Source organism: Gorilla gorilla, chromosome 2 (genome assembly GCF_029281585.2).
Source record: "Gorilla gorilla gorilla isolate KB3781 chromosome 2, NHGRI_mGorGor1-v2.1_pri, whole genome shotgun sequence".
In the NCBI taxonomy this organism is placed as follows: domain Eukaryota; kingdom Metazoa; phylum Chordata; class Mammalia; order Primates; family Hominidae; genus Gorilla; species Gorilla gorilla.
The window spans coordinates 91517512-91536261 of record NC_086017.1 but is presented as its reverse complement, the minus strand read 5'-3'; the positions used below and the strand labels follow the sequence as shown (position 1 = coordinate 91536261).

The 18750-nt window shown below is 35.4% G+C and overlaps 1 protein-coding gene across 1 annotated transcript in view; it reads left to right on the top strand.

Annotated features, from left to right (window-relative positions):
• The window catches only part of GBE1 (1,4-alpha-glucan branching enzyme 1), a 274004-nt gene extending 256464 nt beyond the window's left edge, over positions 1 to 17540 (top strand). The window contains exons 15-16 of the mRNA XM_055383606.2: positions 8017 to 8132; positions 16778 to 17540. Coding sequence (XP_055239581.1) covers positions 8017 to 8132; positions 16778 to 16834 — 173 coding nt within the window. The 3' untranslated portion in view covers positions 16835 to 17540. The remainder of the gene's footprint in view (positions 1 to 8016; positions 8133 to 16777) is intronic.
• Positions 17541 to 18750: the final 1210 nt, after the last annotated feature.

Genomic DNA, 18750 nt, shown 5'->3' with positions numbered 1-18750 from the left:
TCTTATAAATTTTATTTTAGAAATATTATAATATTGGGGGATTTTTAAAAGCTAAAGTCAGGGAGATAAAAAAAACCTAACTGGATATTTTCCATTGAAAGAAATATAATCATAAAGGTCACATGGCCATAAATAATTTTGAAAAGTAATTAAAATATCAGAACTCTCTTTTTTTTGACTTATGTTTTAAGTTCAGGAGTACAAGTGCAGGTTTGTCATATAGGTAAACTTGTGTCATGGGGGTTCATTGTACAGATTGTTTCATCACCAACGTATTAAGCCTAGTACCCATTAGTTATTTTTCCTGATCCTCTTCCCTCCTCCCACCCTCCACCCTCTGGTAGGCCCCAGAGTGTGTCGTTCCTCTTTATGCGTCCATGTGTTCTCCTCATTTAGCTCTGCTTAAGTGAGAACATGCAGTATTTGGTTTTCCGTTTCTGTGTTAGTTTGCTAAGGATAATGGCCTCCAACTCCATTCATGTCCCTGCAAAGAACATGATCTCATGCTTTTTAATAGCTGCATAGCATTCCATGGTGTATGTGTACCACATTTTCTTTATCTAGTCTGTCATTGGTGGACATTTAGGTTTATTACCTGATTTTTCCATTGTGAATAGTGCTGCAGTGAACATGTGCCTGCATGTGTCTTTATAATAGACTGAATTATTTTCCTTTGAGTATGTACCTTGTAACGAGATTGCTAGGTTAAATCGTATTTCTGTCTTTAGGTCTTTGAGTAATCACCACACTGTCTTCCACAATGTTCAAACTAATTTATTGGTAGGACTATATCATTCCTACCAATGGTGTTTAAGTGTTCCTTCTTCTCCACAATCTCGCCAGCATCTGTTATTTTTTGACTTTTTAATAATAGCCCTTCTGCCTGGTGTAAGATGGTGTCTCTTTGTAGTTTTGCATTCCTCTAGGGATCAGTGATGTTGAGCTTTATTTCATATGATTGTTGGCTGCTTGTATGTCTTCTTTTGAAAAGTGTCTGTTCATGTCCTTTGCCTACTTTTTTGTTGGTGTGTTTGTTTTTTTCCTTGTAAATTTGAGTTCCTTATAGATGCTGAATATTAGAACTTTGTCAGATGCATAGTTTGCAAAAATTGTCTCTCATTCTGTAGGTTGTCCATTTACCCTGTTGATAATTTCCTTTTCTGTGCAAAATCTCCCTAGTTTAATTAGATCCCATCTGTCAGTTTTTGCTTTTGGTGTCTTCGTCATGAAATCTTTGCCCTCGCCTGTGTCCTGAATGGTATTGCCTAGGGTGTCTTTCAGGGTTTTTATAGTTTTGGCTTTAGATTTAAGTCTTTAATCCATCTTGAGTTAATTTTTGTATATGGTGTAAGGGAGGATCCAGTTTCAGTCTTCTACAAATGGCTAGCTAGCGGAACTGTCATTTTTAATGATGACTGTTTAAGTTTAATATGTACTCTAGATCACAGAAGTAAAGATAGAATTACCTAAATAAGATACACAAATACACACACACATACACACACACACCCCCACCACGACACCCCTCCACCACACACTAACAGACCTGCACATTCATTATCTATGTAGCAATATATCACAAGTCTTTGCCACTCCTGCATTTGGAAAGAGACTAGAGAAAGAAACTGAAAGTTGTAGTTCATAGCCTTTTCTGTGATTCAGGACAATAAAGTAGGCATAATTTAGCTATGTTTATAAAATAAATGGACAGATCTATTTGAGATGCTAGATAGCTATAACCTTAGGTTTTCTGGAGTACAACCAGCAATAAATAAAATTCAATCCATGTAACATAAAAAGGGAAGGATTGTGTTGGAACATTGTGGCAAGCCCTGTGCTGTATAGATCTCTTCAGACTACTAAAATCATGAAACTCTCCTTGCTTTTCAGCAGCTGTTCTTACCCTACCAGACATTTGTTCACATTTCCATTAATTAAAACATTCCTTAGAATTTTGAACCTGATATTTTCTGCCTTTGGTATAAATTCTCTTTCCTGGGGTCACTTAGCTCCTGGGAATTATTTTAATCATGGTAATATGAATGGATTGATTAAAGAATTAGATATAAAATAACATGCTAAATTCATATTCCAAAAACCTACATTATTTCACATTTTAGCCTGTCTTCAGTTGGAATGTATCTTACAATATTGATGTGGTAGTGATATTTTTTCACTTTATTAGAGATATATAAAATAATTCATCTTAAAATGGGTGATGTCTTAGATTTGAAGATGCATTGTAACTTACCTGCTCTGCCATCGTTATAGTCGTCTAGTCACTGGAGAACTCTTCTTTTTGTCACTCAATTTGAAACCTCAAGGGTTGTACCTTACAATAAATTTCCTTAGCTTCATCAGTGGGAGTGAAGTGAGTTTAGTGCAGAATGATATAAATGATAGTACTTCTTACATCAAAATCCTTATACTTTGAACAGACACTTTATCAAGTGCCTGAGCAAACACAGCAGCTTTTGAAGTATTTGAAGAGCCATTGAATTTAAGAGTCTTCATGCCTTCACTGTTCTTTAATCTTATTAGTACAGGCCTCCTTCAGAACACTGGCTCTTCCTTGGTTCAAATTTAAGGACATGGATTATAAAATAATGGCTGAAAACTTATCTACTTCAACCTGTTGATAGATATATCAAATACTTAGGAAGCTCTTGAATTTAAAATAAGAAATCATAATATTTTAAAATGCTATCCAAACTGATAGGGACCTATTTGATCTCCTTTTTAAAAAAAAACTATTAAAAAAATTTTCATTCTTTTCCCACTGTATTTTTTTCCAGTTGAACAAGGTAAATTTTATGTTCCAGTGTTTTGTATTTACTAATAAAATGATCAAATGGACCAAATAAGAAATGGACTAGAACAAGTATAGTAAATCTCAGATATTCAGACCTCAACATTACTTTTAGGAATGGCAATCTTGTATATCTAATTATGTCAGTAATTTAGGTGGATATCATTTTATCTGATTTTTCTATTTTTATTCTTCTCTTGTCATTTTCATTCTGTCCTCTTTATGCTTGGAATGTGATATGTTTTGGATATTTGTCCCCTTAAGATCTCATGTTGAAATATGATTCCCAGTGTTGGAGGTGGGGCCTGGTAGAGGTGTTTGGGACACGAGGGAGGATTCTTCATGAATGGCTTGGTGCCCTCCCCATGGTAACAAGTGACTTCTCACTCACATGAGAGCTGGTTGTTTAAAGGAGCTTCACTCCTCCTCCTTGCTCTCTCTTGCTCCCTTTCTTGCCATGTGACATTCCTGGACCCCTTCTCCTTCTGCCATGATTGTAAGCTTCTTAAGGCCCTCACCAAAAGCAGATGCCAGCACCATGCTTCCTGTATGTATGGTCTGCAGAACTGTGAGCCAAAATAAACCTCTTTCCTTTATGAATTATCTCAAATATAACAATATGAAGAATTTCAACCTGAGAAATAAACAAGAAACTGTATATGAAAACACTGCCGTATTCTTGGCATAAAATTGGCGCCGCATATAGAGAGTAAAGTAATCAGATCTACATTTGACTTACGCGCACCTCCCAACTCTACCACTTAACAAGCTGTCTGCCTTTGGGCACAAGTGCTCTCCCCTTCCACTTCTGATTCCCTAATTCAGTCTCAGTTTCCTTACTTTTGAGTACTGTTACTTGTACTTCTGAAACTCAGTCTATGTCTCTCCTTTCCCACAGTCAGAGATTAGCCATACTTAACTATCCTTGGACTGTTGTTAGACTCCTGACTGCTTTTCCCGACTTAGTCTTTCCACCGTCTGTTTTATACTGTTTACAACCTCCGGGTTAATTTTTTTTTATTGTGATACACTTTCTCAAGAATTTTAAACACTATCACACTTAACTAATAAAATAAGTCTTAAGACCCTAACCCAGCCTTCAAAAGTCTTCATATATGGCTCGTCCCTCATATTTTTCTTCCTTGACTCTCCCTCTCATTGCATATTGCTTTTTGCTCTATTTACGCATGTTCATATGCATGCCTAATCTCCCTTTACAGGCTGTGAGTCACATGTACATGAAGACCATGTCTTCGTTATTTTTGTTTCTTGCACAATATCTTGTACATTGTATGTACTTAGTAAATGAATGGGGGAGTAAAGATAATTTATTGTGCTTTCCTCAATTATAAAAAAAAATATGTAATTTGGCTTTTCTTGGTAAGTCAGTGTTGTCATTCTGAATATCAGTTTCAAAGTTTTATTGGGAAATTGGGAACCTATTATGAGAAGGTCCTCTGTGAGGCATAGGGAGGTAGCTATGGATAACAGATGACCTTTTAAGGTGTCCTGCTAAATTTATCTTGTGTGCTATGTATTGGAAACCATATAACGAAGGTAGTTTAAAATAAGTATACATTGGCTTTGAGTCATATTTTCAGAGATAAATTTTCACAGAAAAAGGATGATGTAGGAATCGTGGTGCTGTGTGGGTCCCATATCATGTATGTACATATGTATGCATCTGTGTGTATGTGTGTGCACATGAGAGAGAGTGAGGGAGTACCCAAGTGAGAGAACGTGTAAAACAAACAAATCAGTTGCTCAAATAACCTGCTTGAAAAGGCTTGTTCTAATTCTAAGCAGTATTCCTAAAACATGTAGTTTCCTGATACTTGAATAATATATGGTAGCAATTCACAATTATAAAGCTCTTTCACACGCATTACCTTTCACTTAGTGTTTAAATTTGTAGAAATTTCTGGATTTTAAAGGCCACATTTTCTAAAGGAAGCTATTGTGTTCCCTGGGCAATGTAGACACAGAATTGGGTGATTAAACAATTAGACACAGAAAATTTTTTTCTTTAAATTATAGGCCATAGAAACATGTCTAAACCGATGTTATGAAACTTTCTCTATGGCTTTTATAAGCTTTTCCTTATGGCTACCAATTATATAAAGTAAGTAGATTCTAACACTTTCAATATGATGATCTCTTTCAGTGTCAAAGAGAAATGAATCCTTATATAGCAATTGTTCTTTTACTGTCCTTTGATTGAGAAAAGTATACACAAAAACTATTAAATTTTGTGACTTTAAAATTGCATTTTTTGGTGTGTGAAGCTCAGTCTGTACTTTATTGTGGGAAAAGCATGTAAAATGATGGACACATGATTTTTATTTTACTATAACATTGAAAATAACGATTAAATATTATTTAATTCTGTGTCAGAGAAATAATTTTGTTGAGAACATTCTCCTTTATTAAGAAAAAAAAAAAAAAGCATTCCAGGCATGGTAGCTCATTAATCCCAGCACTTTAAGAGGCCGAGGTGGGCAGATTGCTTGAGCTCAAGAGTTCGAGACCAGCCTGGGCAACATGGTGAAACCCCATCTCTACAAAAAATATAAAAATCAGTCTGGTGGCATGTGTCTGAGTCTGTGACCTCAACTACTTGAGAGGCTGAGGTGGGACAAATTGCTTGAGCCCAGGGAGGCAGAGGTTTCAGTGAGGCAAGATCGTGCCACTACACTGCAGCCTGGGTGACAGCCAGACCCTGTCTCAAAAAAAAAAAAAAAAAAATGCCCCTAAGTAAATGAGGGAATTCTTATTTTTAGTTTTGCAACCTTAAATAATTTTCCTATAACATTTTAAAAATTGTAATTCAGGTGACTAAAATGAAAGTGTTCATAGGAGGAAATAATCATCTCTACTATTAGTGAGAAGTTGAATTTGGTTAGGAACGGGTTCAGAACATGCTACCCCAAAATATGCCACTTTGGCTTATTGATTATTTTGAGCTGAAGCTGTTTGAGAAACAACAGATGGAGAAAGAGCTCTTTGATCTCCTCCTTTCTACCTAAAAGCAAATCATAAAATTGCCCGTGAAAAAGTTGTCTTTCCTGTGCCAGGAATAGGAGGGCATTCTCATCACCAGACATTGGGAAGCCATGCCGAAACAGACCTGTACAAACAAACCCACTAAAATAACCCCTGTCTTCCATCAGTTTCCCCCATATATTTCCTCGTTGTTTTCCCACAATTTACTGCCCCCGGCACAAGCTCTTGTGTCTTGTCACATTCCCATAATTGATCATTTATTGTGTAAAAGGCACATTAAATGTTTGGGTCTAATGGTTTCTTTCCTTTTTTCTTTTTAACTTTTAGGTTCAGGGGGTACATGTGCAGGTTTGTTACTGGGCAAACTGCCTGTTGTTGGGGTTTGGTGCACAGATTTTTTTGTCACCCAGGTAATAAGCATAGTACCTGATGGGTAGTTTTTCCATCCTCACCCTCCCCCAACCTTCTACCCTCAAGTAGGCCCTGGTGTGTGGTGAATTAACGCAGGGACGGAAAACCAAATACCTCATGTTCTCACTTACAAGTGTGAGCTAAACATTGAGTAACATGGACACAAAGAAGGGAACAACATAATCTGCATTTTAATAGTAAAAACATGTACATTCTTTGAAATACAGTGTCAAACGTGTATAACAACATAGTTTAGTCTTTAGACAATGCCTAATGCATATATAGATTCCCAACCCCTTGTAATAACATAACTACTTACTCAGTGAGAACTTAACAATAACATGACTACCAGTCAGTGATTCTTAACACCTAGGTTGGGAACCATTGCTTTTGATGATATGCTTGCCTTATTTAGCCACTGCTATCAAAAGCCTATGTTGTGAACCAGTAATTCATTAATTGATATTTTAATTCAGTTGTTTTTTAAAGTATTCTAGAACATTACTCTCTAAACTGTACTGTTTTAGTTTTTGGAAGATTTGTCAAAGTATTTTGAAGAACAAAAGCTAAACTTCTATGTTAATAGTTTTTTTTAATTCCACAATATTTCATTATTTGTCATGTCTTTGATTATTTATTTTCATTATCCATATTTCAGCATTAAATATATTGGTAGGCTCAAATCATTTTCAGCTATATTGAGTGACTTTAAATGTCCCTGTGCCTGGTAGTCATCATTTGAATCTCAGTCTTTCTCTCTTTCTCAACTCAGTAATATTCTGATTATCAGTTTCAGTTTGAATTAGAGAAGGCTGACCTGGATTGACTAAAATGGAGGCAACACTACTAGAAAAAGTTTCTGTAGCGTGTCCATCTTCATCTCTGACTTAGACAAAGATTTTCAAGGGTTGAAAATGATGGCTCATTGTTCCTTGCTCACAGGTTCTATTAATGTGATAATGTTTGCAGTAATGATAATATGCTAACATTTCTGAGATTAATGATATATTTTCCAGGAAATCAAAACAAAAAGCACTTAAATTATCTGTACTTCTTCTTAGGCTAGAAGAAACAAGATTTCTAAGGTACCAATGCATATTGAATTATAGATTTTTGTATCAAGTACCATTTCTAGACATTTTGAGCCTAATAAATTTGGACATAATGATAGCTTTTATTAATTTTGCTGTAAATATGCTAATACTATCTAACAACTTATTGTGAAAAATCAGATGTTCAGTACAGATGCAATGATGCATTTCTTTTTTGAATATTTTTTATCTGAAGTTGATTCAATTCACAGATGCAAAATCCACAGATATGGAGGACTGACTGTATGTATTTAGTAATATATCTAGGAGACACATGGAGATAGTATAACTATTAGTAAATATTTAAAAGATGACTACATGTTGAACTTATTCTTTGTGGCTTGTCTTGGTAGAAATAATGTAATCTCAAGGAGCAAAATTTCTATTCAATATGGAGAAGAATTTATAACAAGTGGAATGGGTTGCTTGAAGAGAAAAGTAGATTAGGTATGTTTCGTCCCAGGCTGGGTGATCACTTGATGAGTCGTGATGGAAGTATAACAGGGATCTCATGAGTGTGTGCAGTAGATAGCCTATAAAGCCCCTTTCAGACATAAAACTATAAAAGAAGAAATGAGTTCTTAGCACAAATTATGATTTAACACTGCTCAAAAACTCACTTCTAAATTGCTCTCTCAGCACGTATTTTACAATGTCTCATTCAACTCCTCAACTGTTGTGAATTCCTTAAGAGCTGTACATTCAAAATTGTGCTAGATTCAGATGCAGCGGAATATGGAGGGCATCAGAGACTGGACCACAGCACTGACTTTTTTTCTGAGGCTTTTGAACATAATGGGCGTCCCTATTCTCTTTTGGTAAGTAAGTTTCTCAACATATTTCCTGCTATTTTAATTTACTCTTTTATTCTTATAGTAATGTTTTTGTTCAAATAAACAACTCTTCAAATAAGCAACATGGAATAAAAGCATGAAGGAAAGGGGTTAGGGAGAGGGGACTACGCTTGGCCAGATGTAATGTGTAAAAATTGGGTTTTGGAAAAACTAATAGTAAAGGATATTTAGGGGACAATTGGCAAAAATTAAATATTAATAGGATTCAAAACTGTTTCTCAAGAAATGAGCAGAAGGCAGTTTTTTATTTTTCTTTCAATTATGAACATTTCTATTCTTTATGCAACATTTCACTTTCCTTCTGTTCTTGTTTTCTCCATAACATTTTATATTAAGCAAATTTCTACATTATTGACTAGCAGATGAAGTTTAATTTAAAACACCTTAAAGGAGTCAATGAAAAATATATCTTTCTTTTCTTTCATGTAGTAAATTGAAGACTGAATTCATTCTAGTTATAAAATTCTCTGGATTTTTTATATTACTGAATGAAGCATTATATGACATAACTAATTTTTGCATTGTGGTGTTCACACAAATAGAATGTTAGAATGTTGCTTTAAACTACTATGTTTAAATTCTTTAAAACATGTAGAATTTAGTAAGTTTCTAGATTGAGAGGAATTCATTATTTAATTTATGGCCATATAGTAGGTTCAAAACCACATCTACCATTCCTAATTCTAGGACGTACCTAACAAATACATGACTTTACCATAGCTGTTAAAGTTCTTATTTCATTAAATTCTCTCACTTTTCAAAGGTTTAGATAGAAGTCAGGCATGAGAATCTCTGTGGTATCCCTAGGTCTTCCATCTTTCTACTGTTTTCCCACTTCTCAGAGTGATGCCAGCACTCCACTTTGTAAGCTGCCATATTATATATAAAAGTGATATGCCAAAGATCATAGCATAAAATCATTGAAAAGAGCAGGGATTACAAAGAGTGAGTTGCTGGATTATGGGTTGTGAGGAAAGTGCAATGGAAAATCCTGTGAGAATTAGGTGTTGCCCTAAATGTATGTGTGTGCATATGGGTGTGTGTTGATGATGACACTGATACAGCTTTAGATATATTTGGAGAAAGATATATATTTTTAAGAGAGAGGGCTCAAGGGTGCTATCACATTCTTAAAGGAATTATTACTGTAGTCTGTGAGAACATTCAATTTTGACACATAAAATAAGATTGATAAAAATAGTTTTGGAAGTGAATACGAATATTACCATAAAGTTCTGAAATAATCAAAAGAGTTAGATGCCCTTAGGGGTTAGGAAAGATGATTCAGCTCACAAAGGGGAGTCATTGGGAAGGAGCAACTGATTGCAAGCAAACTGAACTTTCACTGATGGAACTAGACTGAAAGGACTTGGAAAGACTCAGACAGCAAAATTCTTACATAGCCAGCTTTTCTAAATGTCCGTGTATCCCAACAGGGTTCTGTTATGAAGAACCTGAAGGTATAGTGAAAAGATCACAAAACGCCATGGCACAGGACCTGGAATCCTGAACCTTGTCTGCCGTTTACTCACTGAGAAATTGATTAATTTAACTTTTTTTGCACTGCAGTTTCCCCCACCTGTAAAATGAAGATGATTCATATTATCTTCCCTACAGCAAGAGATTCTTAGGAAGCAGAAACTCTTTAACATGCCCAAGCTTTTTGGAAACTGTAAAATGCTATTGCACATGTATTTTAAAGTTGTTCTTGCCATGGAGAGGCAATTATTGTTCAGTCGTTTAAACATGTCAAAATACTAAGTGTTTCCAGGACACACAATTAAGAATACCTTCTCCCAGCTTTGGGGAAATAATCTTCTTAGGCGACGGCTCAGACTCTTTTGAGGTGGGCAGAAAATATCTTGGCATCCTTTCAATTTTGTGAGAGTAAAGATCTGCTGGCATAATTAAAACAAGCCAACCAACAAGTGGCAGCAACATCAGGAGATTACTTTTCAATCACTAATCGAATTGATCTCACCAGTGTGGAAAATGCAGTTGTAAATTATCAGGTAGAATAAAGAATGTCTCATAAGTATCAGTAATACATAGAGGAGGACAGCACTGCAAGGACATGGGAAACAGAAAAGAGCTGAATGCTGCCTGCAACAGAATTGTAATCCAACACAGCCGTGAGATAAGGGCTAGCTCTCTCTTCCCAGCAGCAACATCTTGTTTTGGATGACTACAGTGCTTCAGGAATTACTCCTTTAAATACACCTTTAGGCTCCAGATGATAAGATCACTCGTTTTAATGTGAGATTAAGGGAGCCCACACAGACGAGTAAAATACAGAAAATCTAGACAAACGGGTTTTCTTTTTACCTAAGTTATTCAGCAAAGAGCCAGAGGAAGAAAAATCACATTAACAAATGTACCTATTCTAATAATGCTTCACTATAAGAGAACTCCTTATTAAACTGAGTCATATGTGCTGGGATCCAGTGGAGTTGCTTGAACATGATCATAAGTGCTGTAGGTCTTATACCACTTCCAGTGAGATCACTCATACCTCCCATACTCGCAGACTAAAAGGAGGAAGGAAGAACAAAACACAACTTTTCCTTCTTCCATGAAATTTTTGCCCATCATAACTAGTACACAGCATTTGCTAAAGCTTAATTTGCAAGCTTAATAATCCAAAGGATCTGCTGAATAAGTGTCAAATCTGTTTTCAAAGATAGCAACAAACAGCCCGAAGGAATCTTAAAATAGCCATACATGCTGCAGCATCAGCAGGTACCGCTCTAGCGTTGTCTCTGTGTGCTCCCTCAGTTGAAACTGTGAAGCCGGGGATAACTGCATGTATACCGCCATTGAAATGTATTTGCTAAGGTCAGAGTATGTCACAAATGTCCAAAAGCGATAGGGCAGAGCTCCGCCAGTCTGCTTTACTGGCAGTTATTGGAAACTCCATTTTAGCATAATCATTTCTCTATATTTTGATTCCTGATACCGGAACTTAATATGTTAACCTATACGTTAATCAGTGCACTGGAGGCAGGGGACTTCCTTTCTCTCCTCTGATTCATAAAACCAAATTCCATAGCACAAATGGGAGATAAGAGATTATTGAGCCTTAAATGAATTAGATTTCTTTACAGTAACTGAATGATGATGCTGAAAATGAGAATAAAGCAGTAGGTTTAGCACTAATTACTTTGGCAATTAGGTTTCTTATCAATAAGAAGTAGATGTATTTACTCTCATTCTAAATTTGGAGGTTCAAAAGTAGACTTGATTTAAATACAGGATTTGGCATAGATGTATCACTTTTATTGCCCCTCAGTTGTAAGTTTTAATACAGCTTAACAGTTGGAAAATACCTTCTGTTCTATTCAAAATTATGAAAGTAGTTTTTTAGAAGAAAGAAAATCTTGATTTTTAGTTTACTTTTTTAATGTATATAAGTTAGATGAGCTAATATACATTTCTGTACAGAAATACTAGAGTCACTTTTCTCCTAACCCCAATGCAAAATAATGAGAATTAGAATACAAGAATAAAATTTATTTTTTCTTAGAAAAGTATTTTATGAACTAAAGCATGTATGTGAAAACTAAAATTATTTTATATCATCTTTATATTTTTCAAAAAACTGTGATTTTTATTATAAAAAAAAGTGTTTATGTAGACTATGAAAGAATCTGATGACTTTTTCATTGAATGATGTTTGTTTGTTTTTTGTGAGACGGAGTCTCACTCTGTTGCCCAGGCTGGAGTGCAATGGCGTGATCTTGACTCACTGCAACCTCTGCCTCCCAGGTTCAAGCAGTTTTCCTGCCTCAGCCTCCCGAATAGCTGGGATTATAGCCGCACACCACCATGCCCAGCTAATTTTTGTATTTTTAGTAGAGACGAGGTTTCATCATGTTGGCCAGGCTGGTCTCAAACTCCTGACCTCAGGTGATCCACCTGCCTCAGCCTCCCAAAGTACTGGGATTACAGGCGTGAGCCACTATGCCCGACCCACTGAATGATGTTTTCATTCTACCAGAATTATATGTGTATGTGCTATTTCTAAACTTAACAATTTCTAAGGGAATTTTTTAAATTGCCCTTTAAAGTATTAAATATTTTTTCATTTTAAAATTTTCTTTTTTTAAATGTTTGACACTGTGTTTTCAAAAACTGTGTAATTAAATTTTGCAAGTCAATTATTAGTCAAAAAATAACATTTTGCCTGAATGACATAAAATAGAGCACTGTGTGAGCAGTTATTGTCTTAGCCACACTCATGGTTAGTGAGTCAATTAAGTCATTAAAGTTGTCAAAATAACTGAGTAGATTAGCATGCATTTGACTCTCTTCATAAATGAATTGGATTGTACTGTGCTATTCTGACTCTTTGTGAAGAGCAGACTATTAATATAGCTAGAAAAAAATGAAACTCATGGCTGTATACTACGTTGTCTCATGTTCTTAAGGCGATTCTAGGTATAAAATGTTTAGGGCTTACAGGCTAATAAATGAGCATATGAGATATGTTTATCAGCATGCATATTATCATGAATGATAAGTGGCTTCTATATGCAGGTACATCAATATACTTTTTATATTTAAATATACTTAAATGATTGTGTTTAAATCTACTTAAATGTGTTCATGTTTCTTTTCTCTTGCCATATTAATCAAAACTATTTTATAAATTAAAATGATAAAATGAGAATTACAGAGCCAATACTTAGGCTAAATTTTAGGAACCCCAAATTGTTCATGTCTGTAATTGTCTCATCATAAGGGTTAGCTCTGATTATCTTACGTTCTTTAGTATAATCAGTAGTAGTTTTCTAAACACTAAGAAAATTGATTTACATACTCAGAAGAAAACTCAAAATTCCATAAATAGCCATAGTTAAGAAAAATCACTGGCTTAGGGAAATTCTTCCATGTTGCCTATAACACAAAGGCTCTGGAGCAATATAAACACATTCTGTTACTTAACACTGCAGTGAAATATATGTATATTATTAGAAAGTATTTCTGTTAATGATACTGTACAATTGTGAACCAAAGGGTTTTTTTTTAGCATATTGCATTAAGAGGTCTCTAAGTATGATGGAACTGTCATTATAAACCTCCTTACATAAAAAGACCAGCATCAGTTAGTGAGTGTTCTTGGAGCATTTTTTAACCATTAAGTGCCACAATGGGAATATATTGCAGTGCATATGTTACAAACCTGGAACTTTGTTATGGCATCCTTTAAAAAAAAAACCCTCTCGGCTGGGCGTGGTGGCTCACGCCTGTGATCCCAGCACTTTGGGAGGCCGAGGCAGGCAGAACAGCTGAGGTCGGGAGTTCGAGACCAGCCTTACCAACATGGAGAAACCCCATGTCTACTAAAAACACACAAAAAATTAGCCGGGTATGGTGGCGCATCCCTGTAATCCCAGCTACTCGGGAGGCTGAGGCAGGAGAATCACTTGAACCTGGGAGGCAGAGGCTGCGGTGAGCCAAGATTGTGCCATTGAACTCCAGCCTGGGTAACAAGAGCGAAACTCCTTCTAAAAAGAAAAAAACAAAAAAAATTAGGCAAGCTAAATTTCGACAAGCTAAATTTAGACAAGCTAAAATGCCAAAACATCAAAGAGTAAGACTGGTTCTAAATTATCATTATGTAATTATTATTATATTTCATTAATGAAATAATGAGGTTATGAATGAAACAGTAGATATCACAATTGCATAGGATCCAAATCTGAGATATGTCACTATAACACGCACTAACAAGACCTGTCATTATTTATCCTAGGCCTGTCTAATGTGTTTCATTGCAACTTTCCCAGGAACCTTGGACTTATCAGGGTCTTTTTACCTGCATTGTAGGACAATACTCTATAAGAGAAATGTTTTCAATGTAGAGGAAACTGAAATTCTCTTGTCCAGTTTCTGGTTCTACTGAAATGTTTAGATTGGTTTTCACTTTTAGATTGCTCATGCAGAACAATTCAGAACCATTCAAATTGTAACCTTCTGTCCCACTGATTAGTTAAATCCAGTTACTGTGATCCCCAAAATGAAATATGTAGACTATGACTAGCTTCGGTGGCTCACGCCTGTAATCTCAGCAATATGGGAGGCCAAGGCAGGCAGATCACGAGGTCAAGAGATTGAGACCATCCTGGCCAACATGCAGAAACCTCATCTCTACTAAAAATACAAAAATTAGCTGAGTGTGGTGTTGCGTGCCTGTAATACCAGCTACTCAGGAGGCTGAGACAGGAGAATGGCTTGAACCCGGGAGGCGGAGATTGCAGTGAGCTGAGATCACACCACTGCACTCCAGCCTGGTGACATAGCAAGACTCCATGTAAAAAAAAAAAAAGAAAGAAAGAAAAGGAAGGAAGGAAGGAAAGAAAGAAAGGGAGAAAGGGAGAATGGGAGAAAGAGAGAAAGAAAGAAAGAAAGGAAAGAAGGAAGGAAGGAAGGAAGAGAAAAGGAAAGAAAGAAAGAAAGATGTAGACTAGACATCCTAATAAGTACATGGGAAACTCCTTTAGAAGGGTAGGTCACTTTCTCAATTTGTACATGTTTTGCTAAGATGTAGGGAGGGAATGGGTTGAATCAGGCTGTTTTTTTTTTTTTTTTTTCTCTTTTGCTTTGGTTTGTGTTCATTTTGTCTGTAGCTTGATTATGGAAATGTGCCCTCCTTTGGACTGGGTCTGTCTGGATCTTTGGTAATAGTCCTGCTTTATTCGTGGATAACTCCAGCTTCCTTTTATTGAATCAGTCTCGTAACATCTTACGTATGACAAAGAGAAAACATTGCATGGAAAGGATTGCATTAGCAGTGAAATTCTGATGTGGTATGATAGTTATGAGATATTAAATACAATGTGTATACTCTAGGGAAACAGTTTGTAGCACTGAAATACATGGTTTTCTCACACTTAGTGACTACATGGATGTAATATTTATCTTTTTGGAAATACTGTATTGCAAAACAGAACATGAGACATTGAGTTACACAGCGACTGCTGGCATTTGTTAATCTTTTGCAGATGACTTTCATTTCCTAAATCACTATTACTTTGAATTGAAGATTAGAAAAACTGTTCTCTAGCCATTAAATCCAGAATATAAGTGCCACCATTTTAAAACTGCTTTAACTTTTGATGTTAAAAACTAACCAGCTGTATCAATATGTCTGACTTTTTTAAGAGTAGTATGGGTTCTTTATTGTGGAACCTTAAGAGAAAACATTTGTAGAGTTGAGATGCATTGGACATACAAGTCTCATTCAGTGAAAATCAACTGTTCTATATGTTTGATTTTTTTCCTAAAGTCATGTTTGCTTTGCACCTTCATTCTGGTTCTAACCTCTGAAAGCTTTTTTTTTTTTTAACCCATCAGGCAAGCTTTCATTTAGAGATAAAGTGACTGAAAATAGTAAAATATCAGCAAAGTCAGAAGTGAAGACAGATTGTCACAATGACAACCATCTACAATATTATTTTTACTGTTTGCTTTGTTAATACTTAGATATGTTGTTTGAACTAGCATATAAATAAGCATTAAGCAGTTCAAATCACTTCTCAATTTTATAAAAAAATTTCAGATATATTAGAGAATATCTTGTTAAATACGCACCTGTTGATCCACTATTATTCCTTTGTTCATTGTTCATTTTTTTAATTCCGTCATCAACATCTACCTTGTTCAATGGCACCAACTGAGAGTTAGAAATAAAACGTATGAGTTCTGCCTTTGTAAAGCTCATAGTCTAATGAGGGAAACAGATGGTAAACCTGAAAAATTATTCACAAATTGTGTTAAGTGTTCAGAAAGAAACGAAAAAGCTGCCATGATTGGAAAAGAAGAACTTATCATATCTAGGGTTGTCAAGGAAAGCCTCTCCACATAGCTGGGATTTTTCCAAGAGATAAGGAACCAGCAAGGCAAAGAGTGTCTACAGCAGAAGGCACATCATAGGCAAAGATCCAACAAAAGGGGAGTGTTTGTTGTGTCCAAGGAACTGAAAGGCTCCTGCGGCTGGAATGTAGTGGGTGAAGATGCAAGCAAGGAGCTGAGCTGGGATACCAGATGTAGGCAGGGAGGAGCGAGTCAGGGCTGTGCATGCCGTGGAGAGAATCTGAATCCTAGTTTAAGTGCAGTGGCAAGCTTATTCATTGGTTTAAATTGAGAGTTAGGATTCCTTGTATTACATTTCAGTTTTTGTTCTTGAAAGGAAAAAAAAAAAACAAGATTAAAAATAAAAGTGTCTTGATGCAAAACCAGTGCCTTGTATATTGCTTTTCTTCATCTAAATGAAGTAGTAACATTGCAAACTGTGGGGCAGCCTTCCTTCACCACCTGATACAGCCTCAACATGGCAGTAACAGGGCCATTCACGTCATTCTTGTGTAAGGAGCATTGGTTTTCATTAAGTCGTATGGCGCCCTCTAGTGGTGGTTGCTTTATGGTAGTAATGTTGCTGCCAGAACTGTTGGAACTGTGAAATTGAGCCTTCTAAGAGCTTGTAAAATTGTAAAGGTAACTGTAACTTTAGGCAGATGTGAGACTGCGTCATGCCTATGTTTCTTTGACATAATGACAGGCCGTTTGGTACTTTCTTCAATTGCACTGACATAATTGTTTTGACGTAGGTGTACATTCCAAGCAGAGTGGCCCTCATCCTTCAGAATGTGGATCTGCCGAATTGAAGAGGCCTGATTTCAGCTCCACCAGATGCAGATTTGTGTTTTGTTTTCTTGTTATCACTGTCACACAGCTTATAACATGTATGCTTTTCAGAATACAGTTGTCTAGCCAAGCCATCAGGTGTCTGAAATTCAATATTGGTTTATGCAAATACAGCAAACTTTTATTTAAGTAGATGGGAGAATATGTTTAAAATATTAGGAATCCTAGACCATATTTTCAAGTCATCTTAGCAGCTAGGTTTCTCAAATGGAAGTGTTATATATAATATGTTAAAAACATTTTGCTTTCCTGGCTAATTATTTGATCCTTTTAAATTCAAATTTGAATCATTTGTCATGTGTGATTATTTCTGTTAAATGTACACAGTATTTAAGATGGATATTTGGTGGCTCTATTTGTTCTGATATCTTTTGGTCTAAATTATGAGGTACCAAGATTGTTTCTTTGTTTCTTTTTTTCAAATTGTGTTTAGAAATACTGTAATAAATATGCAGTAGTGATATAAAGAATTATATCCAAGGTAATATAAAAGCCATTACGTATTAACTCATCCATGTCTCATTTTGTGTTTCATTTTGTGATCTCTTGTCCACTAAGTATCTTGTTAAATGCCAGTATCTCAGTCTTTCTGAAGCCCTGAAATGGTAATTGTAGCATTTCAGAAAATGTCTTTCATTTCAATCAATAAAAAGCTTTTGTAAAATTGCCTTTGCTAATGTTTATTTTGCTATACTATTATAGGGCTTGATTATAAATGAATATTATTGTATTCTTATACCTTCTAATACCTTCTTAACTCTAATACCTTCTCCACATACATTCACATCTACATGATGGACTAGGAAGCATGGAGATTAATATTTTTTTTAGGCACAATTTTGTAACTTGAAATCACGCTAACCAATTTTGATATCTAAGCTACTCCTTCGTTGTAAACCTGAACACTTTTAGAAGCTAAACTAAGTATCTCCACTCAGTAGAATACTTCTTCATGAATTTGCCCCTTGGTTAATTAAATACCAGGTCACAGGTCTAACATCATTGATTCATAACTGAGAGATTATAATGCACTTATGGGACATAAAGTATCTGTTACTTTTTTAAAAAGAACTAATTTTTCCCTAATATTAATACTGACTGCTTGTTTTTTGTTTTTAGCCTGATTATTTGCGGTTAATTAGAAATGAGTTCTTTCATTAAAAACTCAGTAGGAGAGATAAGCAATAGAAACATTTTTACAGCCAAGCCTATACTGTATATTAAACATCATCCTTAAACTGTTTTAAAATAAAGCCGTGAGCATCTAAGTGTGAAAGGTATTATTTACTTTAACTTCTAAACAGAATAGTAGTTTGATTTCCTGAAAGAATCAGCAGTGCCAGCTGATAATGATACATGCTGGGGAAAATTACTGAAAGTCATCTGTAATGGTTTTCCCATTGCATGGACATTATTAATATCTTAGCACTCGCATAGTCTGTGTACTGTGAGAGTTATTGATTAAAACACAACGCAGAATCATGAAGCATGATATTTCATGTTGTAGTTTATAGTTCCTTAATTTTGCATGTGTTCTATATGAAGAGATATACTGTTTATTAGGTATAGTTTTTAAATTACAATAAATTATTTAACACCTGGAACACATTTACTTTTCATTTTGACCTCTGGCAAAGTGAGGAAGAATGGACTAATTATATGTCATATTTTCATTATATTGATTGATTTTGCTAATAGGTTCTTTAGATTTCACAGTCTAAAGTTAGGATTTAACAATGTAATGTAAGTTAATTGCCCCGTCAAGTGCCCTTCTCCCCCACCCAGAAGAGCAATAAATGCATGTTGCTAGGTAGGAATTACAAAAACCCATACAAACAAATACAATATTAAGAGTCCAAAATGGAAAGCAGTTGGG